The 17,377-nt window shown below is 40.2% G+C and overlaps 1 protein-coding gene across 1 annotated transcript; it reads left to right on the forward strand.

Moving 5' to 3' along the window:
• The first annotated feature begins 8,450 nt into the window (after positions 1–8,450).
• LOC138894809 (uncharacterized) lies at positions 8,451–8,963 on the forward strand. The gene has a single exon (XM_070179539.1). It carries the CDS (start codon positions 8,451–8,453, stop codon positions 8,961–8,963), a length of 513 nt encoding a protein of 170 aa, XP_070035640.1.
• Positions 8,964–17,377: the final 8,414 nt, after the last annotated feature.

A 17,377-nucleotide genomic window follows, 5' to 3' on the forward strand; every position in this document is an offset into this window, starting at 1 on the left:
TGAGCCTACGACTGTGACATGTAATGAGACAGCGCAACATAAGGATAGTGATTCAGAAGACCTGAAAGATGATACGATGCCTGAGGAAATCGTTACAGAAATGGAAAAATTTGAAAACAAGCCAAAGTCCAATTTGGACGAAATTGAAGCAGTTAACTTAGGGGACTCCGAAACGGCCTAGGAAACACGTATAAGCATTCACCTATCACCATCATAGAAGGAAGACTATGTCCGATTCCTAAAAGAGTATGAAGATATCTTTGCATGGTCCTACGATGATATGACTGGTTTCAGCATATCCATAGTGACTCACAAGCTACCTACCAATCCCATGTGTCCACTGGTAAAATAGAAGCTCAGAAAATTCAAGCCGGATATGAGTTTTAAGATAAAAGAGAAGGTCACCAAGCAAATCAAAGCCAAGGTTCTCGGAGTGGTTGAATATTCGACTTGGTTGGCCAACATTGTGTCAGTTCCAAAAAAATATGGGAAAGTCAGAGTGTGTGTTGATTATAGAGACTTAAATAGGGTGAGTCCCAAAGACGATTTCCCATTTCCCAATATGCACATATTGATCAACAAATGTGCCAAGCATGAACTCCTGTCCTTTGTGGATTGCTTCACAAGGTATCATCAGATATGGATTATAACGACCCAACTGGTCGTTTTGAGCACTAGCGTGTTGTTCAGAAGTTTGAGGCCATGAGCAACTTCACTTCAGGTATTATGACTGGTACGCGTGGTCGGAATTGGAATTTCGGAAGTTCAGAGTTGATTTTGAAAGAAAATTCTCATTTTGGAAGCTTTAAGTTGGAAGAATTGACTAAGATTGGATTTTTGAGTAAACGACCTCGGAATCGGGATTTAAAGATTCCAACATATTCGTATAATATTTTGGACTTGGGTGTATGCCCGGATCGGGTTTTGGATAACCCGGGAGCGTTTCGGTGCCTATTGTGGAAGTTAACATTTTGGAAGAATTTCATAAATTTGGGTAGAAGTGCATTCCAATGTTATCGATGTCTGTTTGGGATTTCGAGTCTGGGAATAGCTCAGTATGGTAATTTTGGTATTGGGAGCGCGTCTGGAAGTGGATTTGGAGGTCTGTAGGCCATTTTGGGGTCATTTGGCGAAAGTTAGAAATTTGAAGGCTTTTGAGAAGTTTGACCGGGAGTGGACTTTTTGATATCAGGGTCGGATTCCGGTTCTGGAAGTTGGGGTAGGTCCGTAATGCCGAATGTGACTTGTGTGCAAAATTTGAGGTCAATCGAACGTGATTTGATGGGTTTCGGCATCGAATGTAGAAGTTTGAAGTTCTAAGGTTCATTAAGCTTGGATTGGGGTGCGATTCATGATTTCGATGTTGTTTGATGTGATATGAGGCCTCGAGCAGGTCCATGTTATGTTATTGGACTGGTTGGTGTGATTGGACGGGGTCCCGGGGGCCTCGGGTGAGTTTCGGAGTGTCTTGAGAGTGTTTTGTTAAGAAGTTGGAGTGCTGGTTCTGGTGTGATTGCATTTGCGATGTAATGGTCACAAATGCGAACATCGCATTTGCGAGGAGTGGTTTGCATTTGCGAAGGGTGGGAATTTTCTAAGGGGTTCGCATTGGCGAACAATTTGTCACTTTTGCGGACCTGTCCCCTTCGCATTTGTGACCTGGGTAGGGGCATCTTGGCTTCGCATTTGCGATGCATTTGTCGAAAATACTACATCTGCAACTGGAGCCAAGGGCTTTTATTCCGAGACTTAGCCCATTTCCCGCTTGGACTTAGGCGATTTTTGAGAGCATTTTTGAGAGGGGGTTCCATCGTCATCAAGAGGTAAGTGATTTCTTCTGGTTGTGAGTTAAATACAAGGTTTATATACGGATTTAGACATGGAAATTTGTAGAAATTGTGGGGTTTTGGTAGAAAACCTAGAAATTGGTATTCTTGGATTTTAATCACGAATTTGGGCATGAAATGGAGAATAAATTATATATTTGAGTTCGTGGGGTTATGGGTAAAGTTTATCTTCAAATATTTTCGAAATCCGGGCACATGGGCCCGGGGGTGATTTTATCAACTTTTCGAACGGAGTTGGAAATTTGTAATAAAATGATTAATTATGAGTATTAAAGTATATTTTGATTCGGTTGCATCATATTTGACTAGTTTTGGAGCGATGGGCATCAGTTTGAATTGTCAAAGCGGCCTTGGAGCCGGTTATGGAATTTCGGAGCACGGTAAGTCTCCTTTCTAACCTTGTAAGAGGGAATTTACCCATAGGTGAAATAAATCAATATGCACTCCTATATGTGGGGGCTATGTACGCACGAGGTGACGAGAGTCCGTGCGTAGCTATTATTATGCTTAAATCTGGGTAGTCTAGGACCCAGAAGCATGCTCTACTTGTAGTATTCACAACCTTGTTGTCAATTTAAATGCCTAAATCATATCAAACTTGGTAAATAAACTTTCTAAAAAGCTAAACATCATTTCTTGACTGTTAAAAGAGCAATTGCCATTTCCTTGGATAATTCTCCCTTGTTGAAGTCTTGATTGACTGTTTGAATGTGTTTATCTTTGTGGAATGAGCCGAACGCCTCGGTAGATTAAATAGATGCATCTATGGTTCGCATCATTCGACCCTCTGCAGTGTACAGTTTAAATATTTGTTGGATAGGGTCGTACAACCTCGACATGATTTGCGCATGCTTGTATTGCTTGCCTTGAAATTTATAAATAATATTATTGCCCCCTCGGCCTGGGTTAAATTGTTAAATAATGGGAGTTAAATTTGGAGATTTCTTAATTATGAAAGAACTGCTTACTTACTTCAAAATATTGAGCTTGCAACCGTTCATATAATCCATACTTAATTATATCATTGACATCCCATTTATAGACCATAGTAAGTATCGAAGTCGACTCCTCGTCACTACTTCTTCAGGGTTAGGCGGGATACTTTCTGGGTACGCATTGATTTACGTACTCATACTACACTTGCTGCACATATTTGTGTAGGTACACATATGTTTAGCGGCCTTGTGGGCTCAGAGGCGTGATTATGGCGGGGACTTAGGTGAGCTGCTTTCTATTCGCTGCACCGCAGCCAGCACAGTCTCCTTCAGGGTATTGTATTTTCTTTCCTGTCCAAGTTGTATTCCAGACAGTTATTGTATTTTATTTTAAATTTCTAGAAAAAGCTCATGCACTTGTGACACCGGGTTCTGGGATGATTATGGGATGTTCACTATTGGAATTGGAAAACATTGTTATTTATTCTGTAAATTCATCTTTTACTAGACAAACTGAAGTAAATTTACGATTTTAGAAATATTAAAATGAGGATTTAATTAACTATTTAGTGTTGGCTTTCCTGATAGTGGAGTCCGGCGCCATCACGACCTTTATGGATTTTGGGTCGTGACAACATGGTATCAGAGCACTAGGTTCACTTAGGTCTCACGAGTCATGAGCGAGTCTAGTAGAGTCTTGTGGATCGGTACGGAGACATCTCTACTTATCTTTGAGAGGCTACCGAGCTGATAGGAGCACTTCCCTTCTTGATTCCTCATCGTGCGATTCGATTCCTTTGAGGCTTATGCCTCAATTTCCTTCCTATTCAATCTTATGTGATGCGAAGCGCTTATTATAAATTGGAATCAAGGAATTTTAATGGCACTACTGATGTAGAGCAGGATGTTTCTTCCTGTGTATTCAATTGGGCTAACGGCGTCGCCATGTGGAAGGATGTTCTGTCATCTCAGCTTAGTAGTTGTATTTCTGATAGTTTTGGGGCTATGCGCCAATTGTTATGATGATTCGTGCGTTGCTATCGCACCGTGTTTATGTAATGGAAGGATGCTTGTCTATGCGTCGAAGAAGTAAATGACTTGGAAAGAGGTTTACTCAGTGCATGATTCAGAGATCCAGTATTTTATTTTCGACAAAGGAAAGGTAATCAGACTAGGAATGTTTATATTTGGGGTGATGGAATAACGAGATTTGGTATTTTCGAGTGTGGTAGAATTTTCATCAATAATGTGGTATCGTCGCCTTTGATTGAATGTGTTAAGTTCGTTGGTTTTATGGTCTTCATTAATTTGCCTTCAGGGTAGGGTATTGTGAAATAGTGTCGGGGAAGCGACTGTCAGAGATCGCAGTATGCGGTGGTTCAAGATTGAATCGGTGTTCCGGATGTTGAGGGCTCAAGGAAGATGATCTTCGGGGAGGTTTAAAGTTGGTGGCGAACTATTGGTTCAAGTGCTACAGATATAGATATTGATTTAAGGCAACAACCGGGCACTGAAGGATGAGGAAGGACATGTGGGATATGTCTCGTGATGGTTAAACTTCTAGAAGGCCAAGTGTGAAAAAAACAGGAGTCGAGTAGTTGCTTAAAGGAGAGGGTTGACCAAAGTAGGAGAGTGGTAGAGTTGCATATGGGTTTTGTGGTAGGATGACAATACGCCTTGGGGGAAGTTAGAGTGATTGGGGATTCATGGTGGACAGTGACTAGGTCTACGGGCTTGTGCAACTGGTGAATGAGCACGGGATCAGGATGGTTTGTTGGCTTTATGGTAATTGTACTAGGTGCAGCGTTGTTGGAGGATGTCGGGATAGAATTTCCACAGGTGGGATATCTCCTGTGAGCAGGTTAGCGGTTGCGTGGTGTTGATAAAGCTTCTACGAAAAATTTTACTAGTAATCCAGTAAGAGGTCGAATATGTGAATATGGCTTGTGATTCAGAATGTTCATGAAATGTTTAACATAAGGATTTCGAGGAAATTTGGCGAGTTTATTGTGCAAGATCATGTCAATAGGAGATAAAGAATCTTGGTGGGTTCCAGGGTTATGCAATGGTAGCTTCATGCTAAGTGGGAGAGCCCCGTTGTCTATGATTGGATTCCGTAATTGTCAACTAGTGCGGTTTCTGGTTATCAGTGTATTGATGGGTCACCATGACTAAGGGAAGAGAACATCAACGGTAATTTGAGAAAAGGATTTGAGGAATGTGTGATATATTTGGCCTTATCGATTCGTGTCCAGGTTTGGGGAAGACTTAGAGTCTAGGCTTCATGTGGAAGTGGTGTATAAGGAAAATGATTAGGCCGGGTACTTCTTTGAGAGAGCGTTCATGTGCTAGTAGAGCCTTGGAGTTGATTATATTCGGGACCGGGTCAGAGTGGGTGACTCGCAGCAATGATTCTAGTGGGTTAAAAAAAATAAAAAAAATTCAGAGTGCGGTGCCTAAGGATTACGAGCCAGTAGTATGGTTGAGTATCGAGCTTTTGCAGATTATGAAAAGGGGCTTGGAGTGTTCTATGTTACCTTCGGTCTGCGGTGTAGTATTGGAGGAATGAGAGAAAATAACTTCGGACTCATAGTGGAATTATCAGAATGGGTGTACCACTTGAAGATGCGAATATGCGCACAAGCAGGGTATAAGATGGTTCGTGGGATTTGAGACAGCATGGCCTCGTGATTCAAGGCAACTCAGGATGAATGCGGATTGAGTTCATTATATGTTGACTGGAGTTATTATTATTTCTAAGACAAGTTAAGGATAAGTTAGGAGAAGTCGGATCGGTTAGCCATGGTTGAATTGGCATGATGATGGCAGTGATCAGTTCCTCCAGCGTGATTAGATTATGCATGTGATTTATGGCGGGACGTGCGAGGCTTGATGGCCGCCGTAATTGATTGTATTTGGATGCATTCGAGTATTATGGTCTGTTATGTGTAGGCGGATCCCGGAAGGGTTATGGTGGTTTAGACCACTACTTGAGGATTTGTGTGTTCTACGGTTATGAGAATTCAATCATGTGTTGCAATGATTCTCCTGAAACGAGTAAAGTGAAAGGTTTCTACAAGTGAATTGTGTATCTTATTAGTGGTTTAGGAGCTATGATGCAATTCTTGGGTCCTCGCATATTGGTAAGATAGGTGCAGTGAGCGGCATGAAATTTGAAAGATTAGGGATTAAGGTTGCAGTTCGGTATTGACAAGGATGTCATGAGCTCAGATGACTAGGAAAAGGAATTTAGATGTTTAGAATAAGCTGGTATTCTCTCCAGCGTCACCTGAGATCAGTGTCCTGTGTAAGAGGCTTTGCGTACTGATTGTGGATTCTTGATATGCTTTACAGCATTAGTATGACCGGTGGTATGGATGTGCAGACTTGTTACCTGGTGCGGAAGGTCGTGGGAGTGTGTCCTACGGAAAGATTGTGTAAGAGTGGCATGTAGTCACTTGATTGAGTGAAGATTGAAACCAAGTATGAAGATTGTGGTAATATCGCTGATTCGAGAATTTATGCCTAGAGGGCGCTCGGTTCACTTGGTTGTGAACTGTGGAAGTTTGTTCTGGTTATGATGGTTGTTCTTGTGTGTTATGGGAAAAAGGGTTATTATGGATCCTTGAAAGGTTATTAGCCTAGTACGGTGCAATCAGAATCGGCTTGAGGTTCGCGGATGGATTTAAATATAAATATGCACTCTATATCAGGCCGGATATGTTCATTTCAGCATAGCGCTCCTTATGTAGTAGTATTCGGACGTTGGATGTCGTTTCGTCGTCGGCTATTTCATGTAATACTATATTGTGCCGTGTGAGTTGTGAAATAGCTTGGTAAATTTCTTATGTGTTGAGGTTCCGCATAGTGATGTTGTTATGATTTGCGCATGCTTGTATTGCTTGCCTTGAAATTTATAAATAATGTTATTGCCCCCTCGGTCTGGGTTAAATTGTTAAATAATGGGAGTTAAATTTGGAGATTTCTTAATTATGAAAGATTTGCTTGCTTACTTCAATATATTGAGCTTGCAACCTTTCATATAATCCATACTTAATTATATCATTGACATCCCATTTATAGCCCATAGTAAGTGTCGAAGTCGACCCCTCGTCACTACTTCTTCAGGGTTAGACGGGATACTCACTGGGTACGTGTTGATTTACGTACTCATATTATACTTGCTGCACATATTTGTGCAGGTACACAGATATTTAGTGGCCTTGTGGACGCAGAGGCGCGATTATGGCGAGGACTTAGGTGAGCTGCTTTCTATTCGATGCAACGCAGCCAGCAGAGTCTCCTTCAGAGTATTGTATTTTATTACCTGTCCAAGTTGTATTCCGCACAGTTATTGTATTTTATTTTAAATTTCTAGAAAAGGCTCATGCACTTGTGACACCAGGTTCTGGGATGATTATGGGATGCTCACTATTGGAATTGGAAAATAGTGTTATTTATTATGTAAATTCATCTTTTACTAGACAAACTAAAGTAAATTTACGATTTCAGAAATATTAAAATGAGGATTTAATTAACAATTTAGTGTTGGCTTGCCTGACAGTGGAGTCCGGCTCCATCACGACCTTTATGAATTTTGGGTCGTGACATGGATGGATGAAGAGGATGCCGAAAAGATAGCCTTTATCACACCATGGGGAATGTACTGCTATAAAATGATGCCATTTGGTTTGAAGAATGCTGGAGCCACTTACATGAGAGCCATGACAACCATTTTTCACGACATGATACACAAGAAAATAGAGGTGTACGTGGATGACATTATCATCAAATCCAGAAGAAGCACAAATCATATATCAGACTTGAGGAAATTCTTTGATCGGCTTCGAAGGTACAATCTGAACTGAATCCTGCAAAGTGTGCCTTCAAAGTCCCTGCCGAAAAATTGTTAGGATTCATCGTCAGTCATCGAGGGATTGAATTTGACCCATCATAGGTCAAATCTATACATGACTTGCCACCTCCAAAGAATAAGAAAGATGTGATGAGCTTCTTAGGGCGTCTTAACGACATCAGCCGTTTCATAGCACAATCAACCGTGATCTGTGAGCCGGTCTTCAGAATGCTGAGGAAAGGTGCTGCAACAAGTTGGAATGAAGAATGCCAGAAAGCCTTCGACAAAATCAAGGAGTATTTATCCAAAACGCCCGTTCTAGTCCCACCAGAGCCAGGAAGATCACTGCTGCTTTATTTGTCTGTACTGGATGGAGCTTTCGGTTGCGTTTTGGGACAACATTATGAAACTGGAAGAAATGAGCAGGCAATATACTATCTGAGCAAGAAATTCACACCCTACGAAGCCCGGTACTCTTTGCTGGAATCCACCTGCTGTGCTTTGACATGGATAGCTCAGAAGTTGAGGTATTATTTCTTTGCATACACTACATATCTCATATCAAGGATGAATCCACTGAAATATATCTTTCAGAAGCCCATGCCTACGGGTAAGTTAGAAAAGTGGAAAATATTGCTGAGCGAGTTTGACATCGACTATGTAACTGAGAAGGCAGCCAAAGTACAAGCATTGGCAGATCATCTGGCAGAAAATCCCGTAGACGGAGAATAAGAACCATTGAAAACGTATTTTCCCGACGAGGAGGTGTCATTCGTGGGAGAAGATATCACCAAAGCATATGATGGTTAGAGAATGTTCTTCGACGGAGCAGCAAACTTCAAAGGAGTAGGTATGGGAGCTGTCTTGGTATCAGAGACCAGCCAACACTATCTGGTATCCACAAAACTCAGGTTTCCATGCACCAACAATATGGCAGAGTATGAGGCCTACATTTTGGGACTCCGATTGGCCATTGGCACGAATGTTCAGGAGCTGCTGGCAATCAAAGATTCAGACCTTTTGGTGCACCAGGTTCCAGGAGAATGGGCCACAAAGAACACCAAAATATTGCCATATTTGCATTGTGTGCAAGAGCTGATCAAAAGGTTCACAAAGATGGGATTCAAACATGTTCCGAGAGTTCAAAATGAGTTCGCAAATGAATTGGCTACTCTATCTTCCATGATACAACACCCAGGCAAGAACTTCATTGATCCTGTCCCAATAGGAATTCATAAACAACCAGCTTATTGTGCTCATGTTGAAGAAGAGAGCGATGGAAATCCGTGGTTCCACGACATCAAGGAATATTTGCCAAAAGGATAATATCCAGAGCACTCTACCCATACTCAGAAGCACACGCTTCGAAGATTAGCCAACCATTTCTTTCAAAGCGGAGGAATTCTGTATAGAAGAACTCCTGACTTGGGATTATTACGGTACGTCGATGTCAAGGTAGCATCCAAATTGCTCGAGGAAATACATGCCGGAACTTGCGGACCGCACATGAATGGCTTCATCTTAGCCAAGAAAATACTAAGAGTAGGGCATTTCTGGATGACTATGCAAACAGGCTGCGTCAAGTATGTTTAGAAATGTCACCAATGCCAAATACATGCTGATATGATACGAGTGCCTCAGAATTAACTCAATGCAACAAGTGCACTCTGGTCTTCTCCGCTTGGGGCATGGATGTTATCGGTCCAATCGAACCCGCTGCTTCAAATGAGCATAGGTTCATTCTAGTGGCCATAGATTATTCTACAAAATGGGTTGAAGTCGCATCTTACAAAGCTGTAACTAAGAAGGTCATCACAGATTTTGTTCGGGAGAACATTGTTTGTCGGTTCGGAATGCCATAGTCAATCATCACCGACAATGCCGCCAATATCAACAGTGACCTAATGAAGGCCATGGGTGAAACTTTCAAGATCAAGCATAAGAATTCCACGGCATACAAGCCATAAATAAATGGAGTTGTAGAGGCCGCCAACAAGAACATCAAGAAGATACTAAGGAAAATGGTAGAAAATTACAAGCAATGGCATGAGAAGTTTCCATTTGCTCTGCTAGGGTATCGTACCACGGTTCGCACATCAACTGGGGCAACTCCTTATCTGTTGGTTTATGGCACTGAAGCAGTTATTCCTGCCGAAGTAGAAATCCCTTCTTTGAGAATTATACAAGAAGCCGAGCTCAGTGATGCAGAATGGGTACAGAGCCGCTATGAACAACTGGCTCTCATTGATGGAAAGAGAATGAATGCAGTATGTCACGGTCAACTCTTCGAGAACAGAATGGAAAGAGCTTTCAATAAAAAAGTCAGACCAAGGCAATTCACACCGGGGCAGTTGGTGCTAGAGCGGATCTTACCACATCAGGATGAAGCCAAGGAGAAGTTCTCACCCAACTAGCAAGGTCCCTACATAGTTCATCGAGTATTAACAGGAAGAGCACTCATACTTGCAGAAATGGACAGAGAGATTTGGCCAAAACCTATCAACTTAGACGCAGTCAAGAGATACTATGTATAGGATTGTTTACATTTCTTCACTTGATGTAATTAAACTACGCTTGACCTGATTCCTGTTTAAGAGGGAATACGTAGGCAGCCTTGTAGGTTCAGCCATATCTTAATAAAATCTTCATTTTCCCCACGATCAGAAAATGGGGCAAGATCACAAGTTCAGCCAACTTCGTCATATATGGAACAGCCAAAGGTATTGTCAGAAGTATGCATTCAAACTGGGGCAGAATTTTGAGGGGGACCCTTAAAATTCTAAACCAAGGAGGTCGCAATGTCTCTAAAATGTGTCACAGTCACTAGTTCAGCTAAATTATTTGATGTCGTATACTACTACATTTCAAATGACTATATTTATAAAATGCATTGCATATTTTTCGAAATTTTGTTTCTATGACAGCCAGATGTTGCCCAGGGTAACTCAAACAGGATCCCAAAATAGAAGCAGAGGCTGATCAAGAAGACAAAAGCACGAACCGATCTTCCCCCCACAAAACTCATGATTTTTCTTTGGATGCAGACACGATAAAACAACATTATCCGTAGATACATCAAGTCACTACCTTCATGACGACAAATTACCTAGCGCAAACACCTCCAGCTAAGAAATACTTTACTTTCTCACCGTCACTCATCGTTCTCTTGCATAAGGCTAGGCATTGCGTTTCTTCGCAAGAGACTAAGCATTGTCTTTTCTTCTTGCATGAGGCTAAGCATTGCCTCCCCAATTGCATAAGGCTAAGCACTGCCTTTCCCTGCATAAGACTAAGCATTGTCTCTTCTTCTTGCATGAGGCTAAGCATTACCTCCCTAATTGCATAAGGCTAAGCACCGCCTTTCTTTGCATGAGACTAAGTATTATCTCCCTTATTTGCATGAGACTAAGCATTGTCTCCTCTTCTTGCATAAGGCTAAGCATCACCTCCCTAATTCCATGAGACATAGCATTGTCTCCCCTAATTGCATGAGACTAAGCACTATCTCCATGAGACTAAGCATTGTTTCCTCTTCTTGCATGAGGCTAAGCATTGCCTCCCTAATTCCATGAGACTAAGCATTGTTTCATCTAATTGCATGAGACTAAGCATTGTCTTCTCTTCTTGCATGAGGCTAATCATTGCCTTTCCTTGCATGAGACTAAGCACTGTCTCCCCTAATTGTATGAGACTAAGTATTATCTCCATGAAACTAAGCATTGTCTCCTCTTCTTGCATTAGGCTAAACATTGCCTTTCTTTCCATGATACTAAGCATTGTCTCCCCTAATTGCATGAGACTAAGCATTGTCTCCTTTTCTTGCATAAGGCTAAGCACTGCCTTTACCTGCACAAAACTAAGCATTATCTTCCCTTTTGGCATAAGGCTAAGCATTTCCTTTTCCATGCATAAGATTAAATATTATCTCCACTATACTACCTAAAACCTAGCACTATTCTTCTATTCAGCTAGGGCTAAGCACTTCCCTCATCTTACACAAGACTAAGCCTTGTCTTGTCTCATTATCACATATGACCAAACATTATATTTTTGCATTTCATGGGCTGAAACATCGCCGTCTTGTCCAAAGCCGTCATAGTCCGAAGGCATCATCCTTATAGGCGGGAGACACCATGCCATGGCTTGAGGATCTCTCAATATTGCACATCATTATTCAAAGGCATCATCGTCCAGAGGCACCACCCTCATAGCCCGAGGACACCATTTCATGGCCTGCGAATCCTTGTCATGCGCTTCATGTCCCAGGACGTCATGGTCTAAGGATATCATCCTCACCGTCCAAAGACAACCTTCATGGTCCAAAGGGAATTTGCATCATGTTTTAAATTTTTGCAATAATCCATATATATATTCGCATGCACCGTGTTTTAAGTTTTGCAGGTAATCCAAGAGATAGCCGTTCTACAAACGGGAGCATTCTTCGCTACGGTTTCCGTTCACAACATTCACATCCTTCAATTGTTTCAAACGTAACCGACCACCAGTAATTGCCCACTTTTACTCTATGACCGTTCAGATATTTGCTCTGTGATACATCCGAAAAGTTTCAGATTCACATTCATGACTCCAAATAAAATCATCTAATACTATCCTACCCAAAAGAACCATGCGAACACTCATATAACAACTCCATCGGTTTCGTTCACCGTTGGGTCCAGAACTACACACGTCCTAATTCCTGTAACACCAGGGATATGTAGGCAACTCAGGAACCAGGGTTAGGCCCCATATTTCAAATCACATCATTTCTCATTCAATTCGGCCAAAATTGGTCATCATTTTCTTTACCCGACAAATCTTTCATCATTCCCGGGTAAAGAGGAGCAGCTTTTGATACCCAATTTTGCCCTTATATTTTCTCGAATAGTATATATACTTTCAAAACATCATTTGGCATCATTATTTAGTTACAAATCTATACAAGTATTTTTCTATAATTTTCCATAATTTTCAGAGCTTTAAAATCGATATTTTTGCATTTAAATTACTTGAATATTTTTTAATTACTCGTTTCAATTATTTTGTGATGACTTAATTACCTAAAATTATTATTTTGAATCTATAATACTTGATTTAGATGTTTTACTCTATTTTTTATATTTACATTAGTATTTTTAGGCCATTTGCACAATCTTGCAATAATAGCCTGTATTTTATAATTTTTATTGCATTTATCATTTTATTTAAGGTCAAAATAATATATTACATTTTTTATAATATTCTACTACTATTTTAAAATATTACTTTGCGTAAATAGCATTTGTTATAATGTATTATTAAATTATTTTCCCTTAATTTCCTATTTTTAAAATCTTACCCAAAATTAGGATTAATTTCGGACCAAAAGACCCTTGTCCCAATAACCCCAGCAGCCCAAGAAACCTAATGAACCTACCCAGTCCAAAACTCGACCCAGCCTGTTTAAATCATAGCCGTTAATCAAAATTGATCAACGGCTCACAACACTCCCCTCATTTTCCTTATACTCCCAATAACCCAAACCCTGGAGACAAATCCAACTACCCGCTGCCTCTAAACTCTCTCTGTCTCGCCTCTCTCTGAAGAACCCTAATCGCCGCCCTTCGCCAATCCCTCTTCCAATCCCGTTAGACATGGGATTCACCTATTATTTACTTACCATATCCATGTTCCTTCTCCACTGGTTACCTCTTTGCGGTATTACATAGTACTTGCTCTATGTTTGGCAAAGTATAAATCTTCAAATCAAAGGGAATCAGTTATAATCGTTGGGATTCAAACAATACTTCGTCTAGATACATTTGTATCAAGGCTAAATAGGTCCGATTAGCCAAGATCTCCGGCCAATTTTTGATTTCTGTCAACTAGGGCTTACCTAATTTTTCTCTAATCTGACTTTTACTAATTATTCATGTTATTATTTCCTTATTTATGTTGATTTTACAGTATTTTCTTGATTTTTTTGTTTGATTTCTACTACTATATAAACCCCTCCCCTTTCCCCTTTGAAATAGACTTTTTAGTTACCCGGATTCACTAAAGAAATCGAAGTTATTACTCTATTGTTCTCTTATTCTCTTGTTATATACTTTGGTTCTTGGCCGGCTGACAGCCAAGGCCACCGGAATTCAATTTTTAACTTTTCTTGGTGCGAGCACTGCCCGGGGTTCATTTGAAGCCCTTGGGAACTCTGAGGCACTAAGAATTTAGGTTCTTGCTCTTTGTTGACATTCAGAGCATTGTGGAATTAGTTCTTTCTCGTTGTCTGTTTATTCAACTGATAACTGGTAAGTCTCCTGGCTTTACGATTTTATTTTTCTGTGTTTATGTCCTGCATATTCACGCCTCTGAATTTCATGACGTAATGTGTTCTTAGACCATCTCTGTGTGTAAATTTGCTAGCATTAAACTTGTATTACGATCTGAACCTCTTTAGCATTTGATTTTTACCTAAATTTTCCAATTTTTTTAGAGATGTTACTTGAATATGCTTCCCTTGAATAATTTAGATCCTCTTAATTTCATTTAGCCTAATGTTTTGGCACCTGAACGTATACATTTACTATTTGACATGAGTTTTCATTCCTACTCTATTCTGAATTCCTGTAATGGCTGACTTGCATTTGTAATGCGTTCTAATCTATTTGGGATGGATACTTAGCATAATTTGTACCCTTAAGCTTTAAACCTTCTAAGTTAGTGCCCTACTTAGACTTGTCTGTTATTATGCACCTTTGTATGTTAATCTTGTAATCTCAAGAAACTTGATTCTCCTCTAACTCTCTCAATGTGTTTTATGCCAATATGTTATTTCTTGCTAAGTGTTAAACCTGTAATAGCAACCTGCCTCTAAGTCTTGTTGACCTCTTAACTAGCATATTCTGTGTTTTAAGCAACTTTGCTATGTCTGCTTTCTAAAATACAAGTGCATCTCTAAAACTTCTGTCCCATAATCATTGTTCTCTCACTCTCATTGGTTACGTACACTATTCAAAATATATCACTCTTGGCCGACTGAAAGCCAACACCACTAAGACTCTCTCTAATGACCTCCCTAGTGCGAGCAGTGCTCGGGGTCCATTTGAGACCCTTGTGAACTCTGACACACTAGGATTTGGGGTTCGTTGGTCACTCTCTTTACTACTAAGACCTTAGCTGTCTCTGACACTCAGTTCTTTCCTCATTCTATCTACTGAATATGCAAACTTGTTTGTTTAAGTAATTTCAGTGTGATTCAATGTTTGGGTCGTATGATCAATCTGTGGTTGTTTGGTTTGGTTTGAGTTCCTCTATGGTTTCTGGGGTTGTGCTGATGAATATAGTCCTTTGTTGGGATATTGGTATGCTATTTGTGAGGAAAGCGTTTGTTGAAGGCCCAAGCAATATTGGGTATCTCCTTTTAGGCCTGCTATAGGCCTACTATTATTTCTTGTATAATATTTTGTAATTACATTCATCATTAAGTAAGTAATAATTTTGTAATAAACAATTGGGGTGTTAGTAAAATCGTGGAAATGGGCATACTCTAATGTTTTCATGAAAGGGTAGAAATCATTCCTATAGGGTTCGTATGATCTACTTGTTATTTTATCCAACATGTCATATATGTTATTCAATTTTCATGTACACTGGTAGAAATCATGCCATTAGGAGAATCACACACTCACATAACTTGTCTACTATCAAGGCATATGTTCTTTATTTATTCCTATGTCTACTGCCATGTGTTACTAGACAACATGCCTATAGGAAACAAATGTCCATTCCTTCAATAACTGCAGTGTATTCATTAAATACCATGCCTATAGAATTATACTAGCTTATGTTTTATTGATCTTCATCCAGAAATCACGCCTATAGGACTTTAATTGGTTAATTTTCTAGTGTTATCATACTGCTCACCTGGAAAACATGCCTATAAGGAGTAAGTATAAAAAATCAGTTTCAATCGTTAATCGTTAGAAATCCTGCCTATGGGGTATTACCACTCGCGTTAAAGTGTCAATACCGAACTTTCAAATAGTGTTTCATTGCTTAGCCATGTCATTATTAGAGAGCACGCCCGTAGGATCAAACACGAGTAATTCTGAATATTTCTGATGGTTCTCACTACCCCCTACTGCGTAAATCACCTACAGATCATGTCTATAAGCTTAAAGCGGCATCTTGCATCTGAAACTGCATGCACGTTTGAATCCAAGGTCATATACAAACCATGTCTATAGGGCTTAAATGGCTTTAATTTGTCTCAGTTCTGAAATTGTCTAACGCCTAATGTGAGAACCTATTTTGCGTGCATTTATTGTTTAAGTGTGGAGGCTAACTTGATCCCCCTAACTGTCCTTACATGAAGTCCAACTTGTTTTGTATGTTGCCTAGTTTCATCATTTTAAGCAGCCTAAGTAAATTCTAGAACTAACCTTAAATAGAGGTCTAATGCTGCCTCCTGGACCATAGGTACGGGACGGGCAGTGCACGCATAGGGCACAACTTAGAATTGAATTAGAATGCTTAAGTAAATGATTTTAACTTAGTAATCGGGTAGCAGGAGATGATAGTTTGTGCCTGCTGAATAATATGAGTAATTCCATACCTCAAGGGAGTTGTGAAGTATTATTTATGTCGCACGGGGTGATCCTTTAGGCTAAAAAACTTAGTATCCCCCCCCCCCCATTTTCTCTTCTTTATACTTTTAGCCGTCTAATATTGACCGTCATAGTTATATCCTTGTAATCCTTAATTCTCATTGTGTTATAATAAATTTCTTTGACCCTTATTCACTTTGTTTATCTTGCCTAATTATAATCCACATAATCTTAAGTTCGGCCGGGACCCACAGTTGTGGACCTCGAAATGTGCCTAACACTTTCTCTTTGAGGTAATTTGAGCTCTTACCCGATCTTTGGTGGCGTTGACTAGTCAAACAGAGTTATCTACATAATAGGTGCCCTAACACACCTTAAAAACTGTTAGGTGGCGACTCTTCTTCTTTTAGCACTCTACCTCCCACTCAAAAGAGTTGTCACGACGTCGAAACCCGCTTTCGCGAGAAAATGGGGCACGACAGCATGGCGACTCTGCTGGGGAAATACTTAGGCTCTTTCCATAATGAACTTGGCTTATGTGGATTATTTTCTTTGTTATAACATGCACATCCCTTTCCCGTTCGCCATTATTTGCTATGACTGCTCTTCATTTTGTTTAAAGACAGCTATATCATACCTCTCCCATCCCTACTCCCTTACTTGCTCTATTACATTCTCGCATATATTCCACGAACTAACTACTTCCTTTGTCTTTCTTTCTTATTCTTTTCATGTTTTAACTTATTACCGTATTTACTACTTTTACATATTTATCATGTAAATACTTGGCAACTTGTTATTATCTCTGCATAATGCATGCTCCACATCATACTCCACTCATGCCAATTATCAACATAGCGGCACTTGATGAGTGTCTGCGCTCTTCGAGAATTACCCTTTTTAAATCAGAAAGGCTTATTTGCGGTAGACTAGTCGATCAGCGATGCAGTCGACGGTCCCGTGCCTTTCCCTCTCAAGTTGTCCACTTGAGAGTACCAGTCTAGACCATTCTAGAAACCTTACTCCGACATCAAATGCACATGTATCATGTTAAACCTAGTACGGGTTATGACGGTGTTAATGTCATAGCCCGCTAAGATAAGCCTTGTCCAAAGTACAACGATATTTCCACAATCCCAATGGACACTATCATAT

Source organism: Nicotiana tomentosiformis, chromosome 6 (genome assembly GCF_000390325.3).
Source record: "Nicotiana tomentosiformis chromosome 6, ASM39032v3, whole genome shotgun sequence".
NCBI classification, from domain to species: domain Eukaryota; kingdom Viridiplantae; phylum Streptophyta; class Magnoliopsida; order Solanales; family Solanaceae; genus Nicotiana; species Nicotiana tomentosiformis.

Coding starts and splice junctions, on each gene's coding strand:
- LOC138894809 (XM_070179539.1), top strand. CDS start 8,451: ATGTTCTTCGACGGAGCAGCAAACTTCAAAGGAGTAGGTATGGGAGCT.